This window comes from Neolamprologus brichardi, chromosome 3, assembly GCF_056152115.1.
Source record: "Neolamprologus brichardi isolate AB-2024 chromosome 3, ASM5615211v1, whole genome shotgun sequence".
NCBI lineage: Eukaryota > Metazoa > Chordata > Actinopteri > Cichliformes > Cichlidae > Neolamprologus > Neolamprologus brichardi.
In genome coordinates, this window is record NC_142106.1 from 44,237,293 (window position 1) to 44,251,350 (window position 14,058).

At 39.7% G+C, this 14,058-nt stretch overlaps 2 protein-coding genes across 2 annotated transcripts; one reads left to right on the top strand and one right to left on the bottom strand.

Moving 5' to 3' along the window:
* Positions 1–1,747: 1,747 nt before the first annotated feature.
* Positions 1,748–8,330, top strand: cldn7a (claudin 7a). Its single transcript, XM_006807186.3, has 4 exons — positions 1,748–2,196; positions 5,023–5,187; positions 6,656–6,740; positions 7,242–8,330. The coding sequence occupies exons 1-4, from the start codon at positions 1,974–1,976 to the stop codon at positions 7,408–7,410; spliced, it is 642 nt and encodes a 213-aa protein (XP_006807249.1). The 5' UTR covers positions 1,748–1,973; the 3' UTR covers positions 7,411–8,330.
* A 944-nt stretch (positions 8,331–9,274) lies between these two features.
* LOC148104343 (uncharacterized) lies at positions 9,275–12,932 on the bottom strand. Its single transcript, XM_087837712.1, has 3 exons — positions 12,656–12,932; positions 11,993–12,334; positions 9,275–10,873 (listed from the first exon to the last, which is right to left on the bottom strand). Exons 2-3 carry the CDS (start codon positions 12,171–12,173, stop codon positions 10,794–10,796), a joined length of 261 nt encoding a protein of 86 aa, XP_087693838.1. The 5' UTR covers positions 12,174–12,334; positions 12,656–12,932; the 3' UTR covers positions 9,275–10,793.
* Positions 12,933–14,058: the final 1,126 nt, after the last annotated feature.

The window sequence follows — 14,058 nt, forward strand, 5'->3', positions numbered from 1 at the left end:
GTGCTGACCCTGACATCTGACCTGGACAATACGTGCTATTGTCTCTTGGTTTCTGTCCATTCACGAAAGGAAGTGGCTAAAACTGGTATGTTAAGTGGACCCAAGAGAAGAAATATATTATGATATCTTATTAAGAACCCCCATGAAAAGTTTTTTGAAATTCAATAAATGTACATTTGTGACATTATTTGAGTCCAAAGTTTGGATTGGCCATTGTTGGAAGTAATTAAAAGGCCAGTTTTTAATGTTTTTTATATGTATGATTTTTTTCATTACTTATTATACTTGTATTAGTAATTATCTTTAACATGTAAGGCTACAAAAGTCCTGAGAAGTCCTCCAAACATGAAGTGCATGCTCTTCTGCTAACTTTTCTGATTAGATATTCTTCTGTTTCGATGAATTTTCCTTTTTTGTATGAAACTGCCACTTGTGGACTTTCTTCTTTTTATATTCTTAACCTACTGGTTATTCCTCCTTTTTTTTTAGCTTCTTTTCAATCCTGACCTCATTAGCGTGGTGTTGAACACATTCATTTAACAAGTAAAAGGTCACTGGTTTGATTCCAGCAGGAAACACAAATCCCTTTGGGGCTGTGTCAGTGAGGACATCTGGGGCAATCATGTACCCTGCTGTGATAAGCTTCTATCTCACTGTAAGTAGGAAAGAAGTTAATTTGGAAGTCAAAGCTGTCGATGGAGAATCGCGTGAACAAGATTAAAAATCAAAGTGAAGTCATGTAAATTTAAGGAAAATACTTAATTTTCAGCTTTTGTGGTGATATGAGTCGTGATTAAACGTTTGGGTGAGTCACATGTCAACACAGACTGCAGTGAATTTAAGTTTAGGATTTGCAGTTCTTGCCCTTTTTAGATAAGATAAGATAAGATAAGATAACATAAGATAAGATAAGATAAAACACTAGAATAGGATAAGATAATAAGAATAAGATACTATATATAATAGAATAAAATACAAAGTTGTCAAAAAAAAAGAGAATTGCACTTAGTGTTATTGCACAAGTGTGGATCTATGTGTTTGGTCAGCTGTGAAGTCCTTGTTGTAAGGAAAGACCTGATAAATACAGCGAGGTGGGAAATGCTCATCAATAAAGAAACTTAATTTTCTCTAGACTAAGGTCACACATTTCTCAATGTGTCCTTTTTTCAGACACAGTAGCCGCTATGAAGCTTTAATTGTTTTGTTGAGTGAGAGCAAGGTTCCTCTTTGGGTATGTTTCGGTACTTCTTGCATGCTCTGCATACTTCTGTAAAGAATTCACTAAAAACATTGTTTTAAATAAAGCAAGGCCAAGACACCTGCAGGTACAACTGCTACACAATAACTCTTACAGTTAAACTTACTGTAGGTTTGAGTCATATCATCAAATTGTGTCTCCAACATACAGCACATTCAGCAGCCTGTCACATATTTATTCCTGTTTTGATCTTCAATAACTTTCACGGATCTTTAGAAAATGTTCAACAGTGGGATTTTTTTTATGTTATTTGACGCTTCAATATGTCATTTCAGTCTCATACGTTACCACAGAAAAACTTTTGAGAAGTTAGGTTTAAACAAAACAAAACAAATTCAAAACTAACGTTGACTTCAGACTACTCATCCTGAGTGATGGCAGCTGAACAGCGCAGGAATTCACAGAGACCAATTGTCGGGGGGAAAGACGACCTGTGGCTTTGCTGGAAGCGGTGGGGGCATTTCCCAGCAGAGCACAGAAAACTGCGACTCCATGCATCAGCGGGCATGATAATTACACACCCACTTCCATCATCACCAGCAACTTAGATGCCCATCCCCAACTAAAGACCCCCGCCACACACTTCTGCACGGACACGGACACTACCTGCGACTTTTGCATCATTTCCTGACTAATAAGAACAGACACTTTAGAAGTTCTGTAACTCGAGCAAAGTGAAACCAACACCGGATCCTGTTAGAGGTTCATTAAGAGCATGGCCAACTCCGGGATCCAGCTGCTGGGATTTTTCCTGTCATTAATAGGTATTGTCGGTCTGATCATCGGGACTATCCTGCCGCAATGGAAGATGTCCGCGTACATCGGAGACAACATCATCACAGCTGTAGCCATGTACCAGGGACTCTGGATGTCGTGCGCTTTCCAAAGTACCGGGCAGCTCCAGTGTAAAATCTACGACTCCATCCTGCAGCTCGACAGTAAGTGGCGCATTTTTACCCCCTTGGTTTAAAAAACGTCAGTTCTGTTAACACAAGTACACGATGCAAAGCAAAAAAAGTAAAACCTGAAAGTTATGACTGAGAAAACTCTTTGTTATCTCATTTCAAGCGATCTTACAGCGATGATTTGGATAATGTGCTGTCAGGCTTTAAACAGTCTCCTATTCATAAACCCCACCTGGAGACACACCTGCTCTTTCCGATGCTCAGTTGAACACACTGTCACCACTGAACAGGTTTAGCTCCTGCAGGTACAACCTGCTCATCACAAATCATTATTAAGTAGTCCTTGTTTATTGTCTTGTCTAGTCACCATTTTATATGGAAAGTTTAAAAAAGAGGAAAATGACTTTAACTTTTAAAAGGAAACAAACTTCTCCAACACACTGGAACATTCTAGGAAAACCTTTTTTAACCACATGCCATTTGGTCCAGGAATGAACCTGAGCCCCGCGTCACCACAGAGATCCTTTAGGACACATGTGGTCAAACTCATGGCTGGAGGGCCAAATCCAGCCCGCTTCTAATTTTAAGCAAATCTTCCAGCTGGTTTAGGTCACAAAACAATAAATTTAAAGGTTTTTCACACTGAAAGGCATGCGCTATGATACATGATCCAATTTCCATTTTATTTTTGAATATAGTTGTCATATCAAGTTTTTGTATTCACATGTTGACTTTAATGTTGAATAAATGGATGTGACTCCAATTGTATATAAGAAGGATGTTAATTATTGATATAATGAGGGGATTTTTTAAGTTTTAATTTATTTATTACAGTAATGAATTACATTTTTAATTCCCAGTGTGTCTCTTTGTGAAACTGAGTCCGACACCCCAGCTGTAGAATATCACGTATGGTGCAAACAGTGCAGGAGTGGCTGCTGCCGAAATAATCTCTTTCATACCTCAACTGTAGCTTCACAAGATACAGAAAAAAATGATTTAAATACTCGATATCTTCAAACTCACAGGAAGAGCAGTGACCTCTGTTTGTAAGCTGGCTACAAAAAGAAAAAACAAGCAAAAAACTGACAGACAGTGCTACTTCTTTACTGATGATGATGAAAAATGCAAACTTTTTCACATCTGCTGTTATAGTTAGTACAGGACACATTCTTAAATGAAGGATAACGCACTGTGGATATAAAAGCTGCGCGTGATGGGTGTGTGTTGGCCCACTTCAGTGGTTTGTTGTAATGCTGTCATGCTGTATTAGCTGAAATGATGATAGCCTCAGGCTGTCCTCTGTATCTGTCTCTGAATCTGTTTTTGAGGTCGCACCCCCCCCCCCTCAAAACAAACAAACAAACAAACAAACAAACAAACAAACAACAACAACAACAACAAAGAAAGAAAGAGAAAGAAAAATGGTTTGTCTAATTATACCAACACTGAGAAAAGTGGCCTGAATTGGTTTACTAAAGCGTAAAGCGCTATACAAATGCAGGCCATTTACCATTTTTACCATTTACTATGTAATTAAAATGTTATTTCTAAGACACCTTTCAGGAAAAACACCCTACACAATAAAATACCAGAGGATAAATTCTCTGATTCTTATATAGCACTTTTCTACTGTCCTGGAGCACTCAGTGCTTAATACAATTATGTGTGCATAGAAAACATATGTGCATCTTATGTGAACACTATGACAGAGAACAACTTGGGGTTAGCGGCCTTCACTGGCATGCAGGCTCGGAGAGTCAGGGATCAAACCATGAACCTTCCAATCAGCAGAGCACCTGCTCTACCTCCCTCCTGAGCTACAGCCACCCACCGCAACCTATAAGATAAAAACACAGCTAACCAAATGCATAATGGCCTTATACAAAATCTATTATTGTACATGGTGTATATAAAGTATACAACTTTATTTATTATGAGATAATTTAGCTGTTATTTTTTTTTGAGAACAAGAAAAGCTACAGTGTCCTACAAGCGTCCCATTGTAGAGTGTAATCACACGACCAAACATTATTAGCATATGTGAAACAGCAGACACTCCAAGCCAGGATACAGTGTATCCTTCTCTGCTCTCATTTTACTGTATAATGACCCTGTTGCTTGGCATTTCCCACTGTTTTATATTCTGTTTCTGCATCCTCCTCTCCCCGGCCTCTCTGCACCCATCACTCCCTCACTGCAAAAGGTTTTGTTTGTTTGGGCAGAGCAGGGATGGCCTAGACTGGCACAGACTGGTTCCACTGTAGGTGGACAGGGGGGAGAGACAAAAGGGGTCTCACCCCGTGATAGGTTTATAGTGTGTGTGTGTGTGTGTGTGTGGGGGGGGGGGGGGGGGGGGGGGGGGGGGGCACTGACAGATGAGAATCATGACAGCAATGTTTCCACGGGCCTCCTCAAAGACAAGACATTCGAGGGCGTAAGATGTGTTCCTTCATACTGTTTATGTGTGCTCGTGTGTATCCCATGGTTTCCCTTCCAGGAAAAGCTCACATTAAAATGTCTTCACAGGCTAATGCAAATGTAATTCACAACCTGGACAGCCACATAAAGCCTCGTTGATATGTTGGAGGCTGTTTGTTAGTCTTTATTATTTTCTGTTTTGTGACTCCTCATTTCCACTTTAACAACAGGGTTATTATAAATGGTCTCATTTTAGTTTAGTTTTTCTTTTTTAGACATTACTGTATGAAACAAAACAAATTATTTTCTTAAAATGCACACCCACATTCCACAACACAAAAGGTCATTTATTCTCAGGCTCCCAGCAACACACTGTTCCTTTACATTTCCTCTGCTTCATCGTTTTCTGTTGCCTTTCTTTCTCTTCCTCTGCTCCAGGTTCGCTCCAGGCCACTCGTGCCCTGATGATAGTTGGCATCATTGTTTCCATTGCAGGTCTGGGTGTAGCCTGCATGGGAATGAAGTGCACCACCTGTGGAGGAAGTGACAGACTACGCAAGGCCCGCATTGCCATGACAGGAGGCATCATCTTGTTAGTGGGAGGTGAGGGAGCTTACCAAAGAACCTAATTTGGCAAAGACCAGTGAATAGAATAGAATAGAATAGAATTCAACTTTATTGTCGTTGCACATGTCACAAGTACAAGGCAACAAAATGCAGTTTGCATCCATCCAGAAGTGCTATATATATATATATATATATATATTTTTTTTTTTATATGACTGATTGGTGTAAGATTTAAACTGTCAAAATGTTATATCATCCAAAGGTTTTCACATAGGGTCATGTATGGTAATACAATGATGTTGTGCGGGCTAATTTAGCTTAGAAAAATATCTTGTTACATTATAAGATTACCTCCAATAAAAAGTAATCTGTCATGCTACAGCATTACCTGCTGAGAAAAATAAATCTTCAGAGTACTTTGGCATTACCAATAATGCAGACGACTTGCTAATTTTACTCAGAAACCTTTATCTTAAAAGCATGCTGTTGTGTTTTCTGAGCTTTAGCACATGTGTCAGTTATTAAAGCTATTTACAGAACCTTGTGAAACACGTCTGATCAGGAAAAAGTGTACTTTTTACAACGTTTAAATATGACGGTACTTTGTTACTTTAAGCAAAAATGCTAATAACCGCAAATCTACCATGCTGATGTTGGGTAGAGTCTTTACCATATTAACTATCTTGGTTTAGCCAGTTAGCATGCTAATATTTGTGAAGAGCATGCTAATATTCGTGAAGACAGTTGTTGGATATTTGGTGAATATGTGATGAATTAGCTTTGAATTAGCTTTCCAGATAACGTACTGCAGCTTTGCTAGCTACCATATGAGACGGCTAATTGTAAAATAGGCCGTTTAAACCCAAACGTTTGTTTTTGCACCAAGAAATGAATGACACTGTTATAGTTAATGTTAAGGGAAAAATTACATTTTAACATTTACCTTTCCATCCATGTCCTGGTTGACGTGAAGCATTACAAATAGTAGATATGTTACAATAACTCAAAACAACACTCAACACGAGCTTGCTGGAAGAACATGCTAATATTGTTGTCTTCCTTTCCAAATATATTTAAAAGGGATGATTGTCACTGATTTGTGTTTGTCAGTATTTCATCACTATATTGTATAAAACATACACATTCAGTGTAATAGCTTCCTGTGATCCAATAAATAATGCAATCCATTTATGTAATTCCATCAAAGCACAATTGCCTAGTTGTCCTGCACATCATACAGTAGGTGGGAGGAGGTTTGATCCCCACTCCAAAAAGCTTTCTACCCACTCATCTTCTCTGGCTCTCCAGAGGTCATTAGAATGAATAAATCCTGGCACTGAATCTAAGATCAGAGCTCTAACTGGCTCCGAAGAGAACAGAAACACTAAAAGCTAATTGTTCTGGAGTCAATAGCTAGCCGCCTGGTGACTGTATAAAGGGAATAAAAGCCTGGCTGGGCTTTCTCTGGCTTTGACGATGTGTTGATCGACTTTTGATCTTGCAGGGCTGTGTGCCATCGTAGCGTGCTCCTGGTTTGCTCACAATGTCATCAGGGCTTTCTATAATCCCTACACTCCAGTCAACACCAAGTAAGCAATCTAAAAGCACCCATATCTTTCCTTTTTTATGTTTTACTGTTATTATGATTTAAATGCATTTATGTATTATTATGCATAAAAATTATGTTTTTCCTTTAGTACTGTAGCTAAAACTGTTGTGAGAGAACACTGCATTTTGTTCTTTCACAGCAGTGATAAGCTAGTTATGTGACATAAAAATCTGGATGTCATCTGATCAGCTCAAACTAAATCTGTGTTTATGCTACTGGGTGAATGAGGCTTATAGAGCTCTGGGGACAGTCCATGTCTATTATCCCTTAAAAAAAAACCTTAAAAATGCCAATCTTGTGATTTAATGCTATTTTCATACTATATGTTCTTTCTCTTACTCTCTTTGTCTTGATGCACTACTTGCTTTTAAAACATAACAACTGCATAAATGACACCAGTGCAGGTTACTTCATTAACACATCAGTTTTGCCTTTGCGCGTAATATTGAAGCTGAGGATTGGGGTTGCCTTGTCTTTCCAGGTTTGAGTTTGGTGCGGCCATCTTCATCGCGTGGGGCGGTTCTCTCCTAGATGTCTTAGGTGGGGCCATGTTGGCTGCTTCTTGTCCAAGGAAGAAGCAAGTGTCCAAGTACCCAGCCATCGGCAGTTCCCGCTCAGGCCCTCCAAGCAGCACTAAGGAATATGTCTGAGATTCCCCAACCACGTAGCCAGGAACTTTAAAAGAAGCTGAGGAGAATGATCCTCTTCAGCATCAGCGAGGCGCAAAACCGAAGATGTATGGATGATTGTGAATCACATGGAGGCAGGAAGTACTGAAAAAGGACTTTCTTTACTTTGTGTTCAGGCCTTTGATGACCCTTTGATTATTAAGCAGCACCCTCAATTGTTTAATGACGGATGTCTCTCACCCAATCCATACATTCCTCCATTGTTTACAAGTAGTCTTCACAAATACATTATAATTGGATGTCCTGACTTAATAGACAAACCCTCTTGGGCTAGCTCTTGAATTGCAGCCTAAATGGTGGGTTATAGCCAATACTTGCGCCCTCATGTTAGAACCAGCATTTATTAGCATTTGCCATGTAATTGAAAGTAATCAATTACAGTTTGGTGAGTAGTCTGCAAGTCAACACGCTGTCCAACACAGGAACACGGTGACAATACAGCATTTTATATCAACTGTTAGTACCAAAATAGATGTCACAATGAGCAGGGTGTGATTTCACACACTGCGATGACACAGGCCATTTGCTACAGGACTCCCCACAGCTTTTCATACCAGCATGTTACAAAGCCTGTTCAGATATAAAATATCTGATGTTGTAGTCATCGTGCCATTATCGCTCTATTGGCCTTTCTATCAGCCACTGAGGTTAAACTGCAACTATTTATTTTGTATACTGTAGGTCTTTACTCGTGTAGATTTGCACGATTGTTAGTTCACCGTAGCTTCTTGTAGCTTTCACAATTTAGTGTTTTTTAAATGTTCTGAACAGTTGGTTCTATGTTTGTGAATGCCATAGGTTTATATACTTTTAGCAGATAACAGCACCATGGAAAATATATGAAAGAATATTTTTAACATCAGTACTTAAATAATAAAGATATTGCAACATTGTTAACTGTGTCGTGGTCCATCAAACTGGTTTTATGGTTGTTTTCTCCAGTGCAGTAGCACAGTAACATTTCTACTGACAGTCTTTTCATAGATTTTGCACTTTCTGTTTCATTTGAACTCGTAAAAGTAACCTTTAGGGGACATTTCATGAATGTTTTTGAAGCCATTCATGATATTCATCAAAGCTTATGTTGTGTAAAACCTTTAGAGAAACTTCATGGAAGACTGGATAATGGTTCTTTGAAGTGTGTTTGCAGCTTTTTAAAAAATCTGCTGATCTGATTCTCAGAACCTTTAGAGAACCCTGAAGGGACATTTTCCAAAGCTTCTCTGAATGTGGTCATTTTCAACTTTTAAAGAACCTTAAAGGAAGATTTTATAAAACACATTTATGTGGAACCTTTAAATAACCTTCAGGGAGCAGTTTATTAGTAATGAACTAGCCGATACTAAACATTAGTAACTTTATCAGAGTTCTTAATGCTTTAAGTATGTTGTTTAGAGTCTTAATTTACCCCTACAGACACCTAATTGATGAAAACATTTAGAGTGATGTTATGCGAGTTACTGTATGCTTCCTTTGAGCTATTCTCCTATGAACTCTGACATCTACAAGGTATTGTCACCCAAAGAACTGTTGCTCACTCTTTATTGGCCATTCTCTATAAACCATAGAGATGGTTGTGTTAAAATGCCAGCAGATCAGCAGTTTCTGAAATATTCAGACCAGCCTGTCTGGCACCAACAACCAACCCACATTCAAAGTCACTTAAATCACCTTTCTTCTCCGTTTTGATGCTCGGTTTGAACTTCAGCAGGTCATCTTGATCACGTCTACGTGCTGTTGAGCAGGTGTACCTAATAAAGTGGCTGCAAGTTTATCTGCGTGATAAAAAGAGTTCGGAGTCAGCTGAACCACAGAAACACAGTGATTCCACAAAGATTCATGTTTTATTTCCCAGGATGCTTTATGAAAAGTTATTTCCATGCAAAGATCAAAACAACTATCTTTGAGTCAGAGAGCAAGCTGTGAGGTGCAGTGCTCCCATGACGCCAACAAATTAAGTAACGAGCCAGCAAAAAACAGGAACATGACATCAACAACCTTTTATAGGCAACACCATCTGAACCCGAGAGAGCCACTGCCAGCTTAAAAAAAATCCAAAGATTGTCTCTGCAGCGAGGGTGCTCGTTTCTGTGACCTCACACTGTAATTATAAAGTCTGACACAATAGTACACCTAAACCTGAAAGACATTACCACACCACGTGGGTGTAGTTCACAAAGCAGATTAGTGCTTTTTATAAATAAACAGAAATACAATTAAGTTTGACCTTTACACGTCGGCATGCCAATCAGAGTCAATTTCTTTAAGCATCAATCTGATGTAGCATCAGGAATCATTTGGCAATTTCATCAAAGTCATTTACTGTACACATTTTTGTTTTTATTGTCCTCACAGTCATGTAGCCAAACTGGAAAAGCCTGCATTAGGAAACACACAGAAAGCTCTATGAAGCCGTTGTTGTTTACTGCCGAGTCAGCAGCTCAAAACCACCAATGAGCTCAGGGAAACGCTGACTCTACCAGATCTGAAGAGCAAAACGGTGGTTTGGTTTATCAAAGTCTACTACGTAGCCCTTAAATAACAGGATGCCAGTCACAGGTTTTGATGCTTCATGCATAGAATTCTGCAACATGTCACTGCACATAACAGGCATTCCCACAAAGTGCACCATTTGGAAACATAATAAAAATCTCACTGAAGCGTTACCTGCTCAGAAACAAGTAAAAAAACAAAACCAAACAGATGCCGTAACATCACAACAAAGTGTCTCATTTTTTTAAATAATAAATTATTAGCATTAGTTTTTCTCCTTTTGTTTTTTTGTTTTTTAAAGCAACTAGCGAGCTTTCATCCACTGGATAATAGTACACCACTTGGATCAGTGAGAGAGTAGAGAATGATAGTCATTGCACAACCAAAGCTTAACAATTCACCTGTCCGATACACATTAACAGGCTTGTGTTCCAACACAAGCAGCCCACGGGTAATCAGTAACCCTCACCAGTAAACAGGCAGGCGAGAGGATGCTTGTCATCTAACCGTTTGCTCAGTGCAACTTTAAAAATGTAGCCCTTGAGAAGAAGCTCCGAAAAAATATAGACACTTCCTTCAAATCTTTCTTAAATCCTGATAGTCCACTACCTACCGAGGTATAGTGTAGAGAGCGATGCAATACGAATTCATTCACAGTCTGACCAAAGTTAAGTTAAATAAGCGCTATATACACAGTCAGGGCTTCAACAGGCGATAAATGAGCCGTTTTTTAGCCTTGAAGAAGCTTCAGTAGGACACTTGACAGGAGCAAGGACAAGATCGCTGTCAGAGGGTGTGGGGGTGGGTTTGGCGACCCGGGGGTTTTCTTTTTTGGCACTTCTTGGTGAAGCTTAGGAGATGGGTGACAGGGATACAGGGCACTGCCCGTTGTTGTTCATGATGTCATCCAAGTCTTCATCATCCAGGTCCACTGAGGTGGAAAAAGCAAACAAGCAGTTATTATAATAATCACATATTAGCTACAATTCAGTTCAGTTTTATTTTTATAGAGCCAACTCACAACAACAGTCGCCTCAAGGCACTTTATATTGTAAGGCAGATCCTAGAATAATACATACAGAGAAAAAAAACAACAAAAATATGACCCCCTATGAACAAGCACTTTGGCGAGAGTGGGAAGGAAAAACTCCCTTTTAACAGGAAGAAACCTCTGGCAGAACCAGGCTCAGAGAGGGGCGGGGCCATCTGCTGTGACCGGTTGCGGTGAGAGGAACAAAGCAGGAGATTAGCTACTTAGGCAAAATGAAATTTAAAGGAGTTAGAAGGCTAAGTTCAAATCAAACATTGCTTTTTTTAAATAATTTGACAAAAACATTGACCACCCTTGTATCTATATGTTAAAAATGAAGCCACTGTGGGTAGCCAGTTAGCTTAGCATAGCATTACCACTGGAAATTGGGGTAAACAGCTAGCTTGCCTCTAAAAACAAACGTTCCTAAAAGCTGTTTGACACAGGGTTACATGCTAGCCATTTCCACTAAGCTATGTTTTCTGCTTTTTATCTTAGCCAGGCTAAGCTACAGTCACGCTGTATTAAAGACGTAAGAGTGATGTCACTTTCTTTATCTAACTAGTTACTTATCTGTAACACCTAATTTTCCATTTTCAGAATGCCACAATCAGTGTATCGCTGCACGCCTACTTGTGGGTTATTTTTTTTCTATAGTTGCTTGATTTTGTTTCAGTGGAGTTTGATTTGTCTTTACTTAATTCTTTAATTGTAACCTTGCTTATGTCTGCCCATTGACTTGTTCTGCATTATCTATGAGACATCTTTATTTGTATACATCACTGCTGACTGAAACACACATACAAATATAATAGCAACATTTTATCCACCTTATTAATATTTATGACTAATCCAATACAGTTCAACAGCCAATGAGGAGCTCTGACATATCTACTGCTACTGTTATGTTTTATTACATATGTGCATAGAACAAATGCATGCTGCCTGCTATACTGTCATTGTGTAATTGTAAACTGTGTAGGTGGGGTCATCACTTCATACTTCTATATGGAGCCTCACCTTTCTTGGACCGACCGATCTGGCCTAGTTTGGGTGCCCTCTGTCCGAGCCTCTGAGGGTTGGCCCCGCCACCGTGGCCGTTGACCTGGGGGTGTCCCGGGTTGAACTGCCCCGCCGGGCCGGGCTGCCTGGGCGGCCCGCTGGGCGGGATGAGCTCGGGGATACCTGAAGCACCGTACATCTCTGGGAGGCGTCCTTTAGTGTCTGACCGCTAGATGTCCGCACAGCCCAAGCTTTGTGTCGTGATGGAAAGCTTCGCACTTCCGCAATGGTATTAACCGATGAATGTATGGGCAACAGACGACTAAATACTGGAAATTACAGAAGGGAAGTCCGCCAAACCTGTCAATCAAAGTAAACACGTTTGTCAAAAAACGCGAGTGAGAGAGCGAAAAGCTCTGCCAGTTGTCTCCCAACACTTCTCGGCTGTTTACACTACAATAAGCCGTGTACTCGTACGTGTTTTCAGTTGTATTACTACTATCAGGTGTAGCTCCCTTCCTGCCCACTACACTACACGGCGACACAAAGCGTGTCTTCGGTCGATCTACTCGCTATAGTCAGAATAAGAAAAGCTTTTCCACCCGTCTCTAAACAACAGTAACTCAGCGGTTTCTCTACAATACGCTTAAAATATGACTAAATATAAAAATACGGCCTCACCTTCGTCTCTTTGAGGCCGCAGTAAAGAGCTGAATTCGGTAAAAGCCGCTTCTGAGAACCGTGTTGTTGTTTATCAGCGCTGTTTCTCTCTCTCCCTTGTTGGCACGGCGTTGAGGAAGCGTCGATTTAAAGGGGCCTCTCAGCGTTTTCTCGGCCTTGGGGATTTCCTCGTATTGTGTCTTGACTCATAGCGTCTTGCGGACGTCACCGTGCGGTTGACAGCGCTGAACTTCAGATTATACAGTGGAGGTGTGCCAAAGTTCCGAGGGCTCAATGCGTAATTACGCACCTCTTGTAATGAGAGAGTGACTCCAGAGCCAACCAATGACGGACGGTATTCAATAACACCCCTCCCCCCTCCCTCCACCCACCCCATACACACCACATAGAACGCTTCATGTCGGGTACTTCACGTCAACCCCCTCTTCCAGAGACTTTCATTTCATTTCATATGGGAACATGGAACATGAAAGTGTTTACAGGAAGTTGTTATTTACCACAAAAGTACACAACTTTTTGTCTGCTTTGACACTGTTCTTTTTTCAGGTTACTGCAGCATGCTGTGGCCTTGAGTCAGTGCCCCTGGCAATGTCTGAGTTCACCTTCACTTATCTAAGCAACCTGACTTAACCGCAGCCACTTACCTCTGCCACTTATTGACTAAACGAAACAGGCAAAAACAAATCTTTAACTTCTTAAACAACACTGTCAGTGATTACAAATTCACTGCCCTGCATTTGGATCAAACTCAAGTGGTCTTTTTTTTTTTAACAGTACAATGGAAATTCAAGAGAGTCCAAACACACCAAAAATGTTATGCTAATTTTGACAATACATCTTTGACTCAGTGGGAACTTTATAAGTTCAGTGAAGAAAAGGCAGACTAGGCTTGAGTATGATACCATTTCCATTTTCTTTAATTAAGCTCATATCAGTCATCAACTAAAAATCATTGGTTTCCAACCAGGGGAATTATTTCCAAGTAAACACTTTGGTGTAGATGCAGCACAAATACTTTGTTTTAATAATCAGTCTTGAGCAGTTAGGTTATTACAGATGAAAGAATCCTGTCCCAAAGACTAAAACTAGGTTTGGAAACATATATTAATTAACTGAAAAATAAACACCCAACTTTAGAAAAATATAAAAACAACAACAAAAAAAAAAGTCATTAAGCACTTGCAAAACTGACTAAAACAAAATGTAAATGTTTAGTTTCAGATTGAGTCGATGGATAAAGTTCTGTTTTATTTTGCTTGAGACGTTTGCATGACTGTGAGTCACCTTACTTTGTAAAATGTATTGAAATACTGGTTCTGATTTGGTCAAATTTTACTGATGGACAGCAAATACACAACCCCAATCCCAAAGATGTTTGGATGCAGTGTAAACTGTCAATAAAA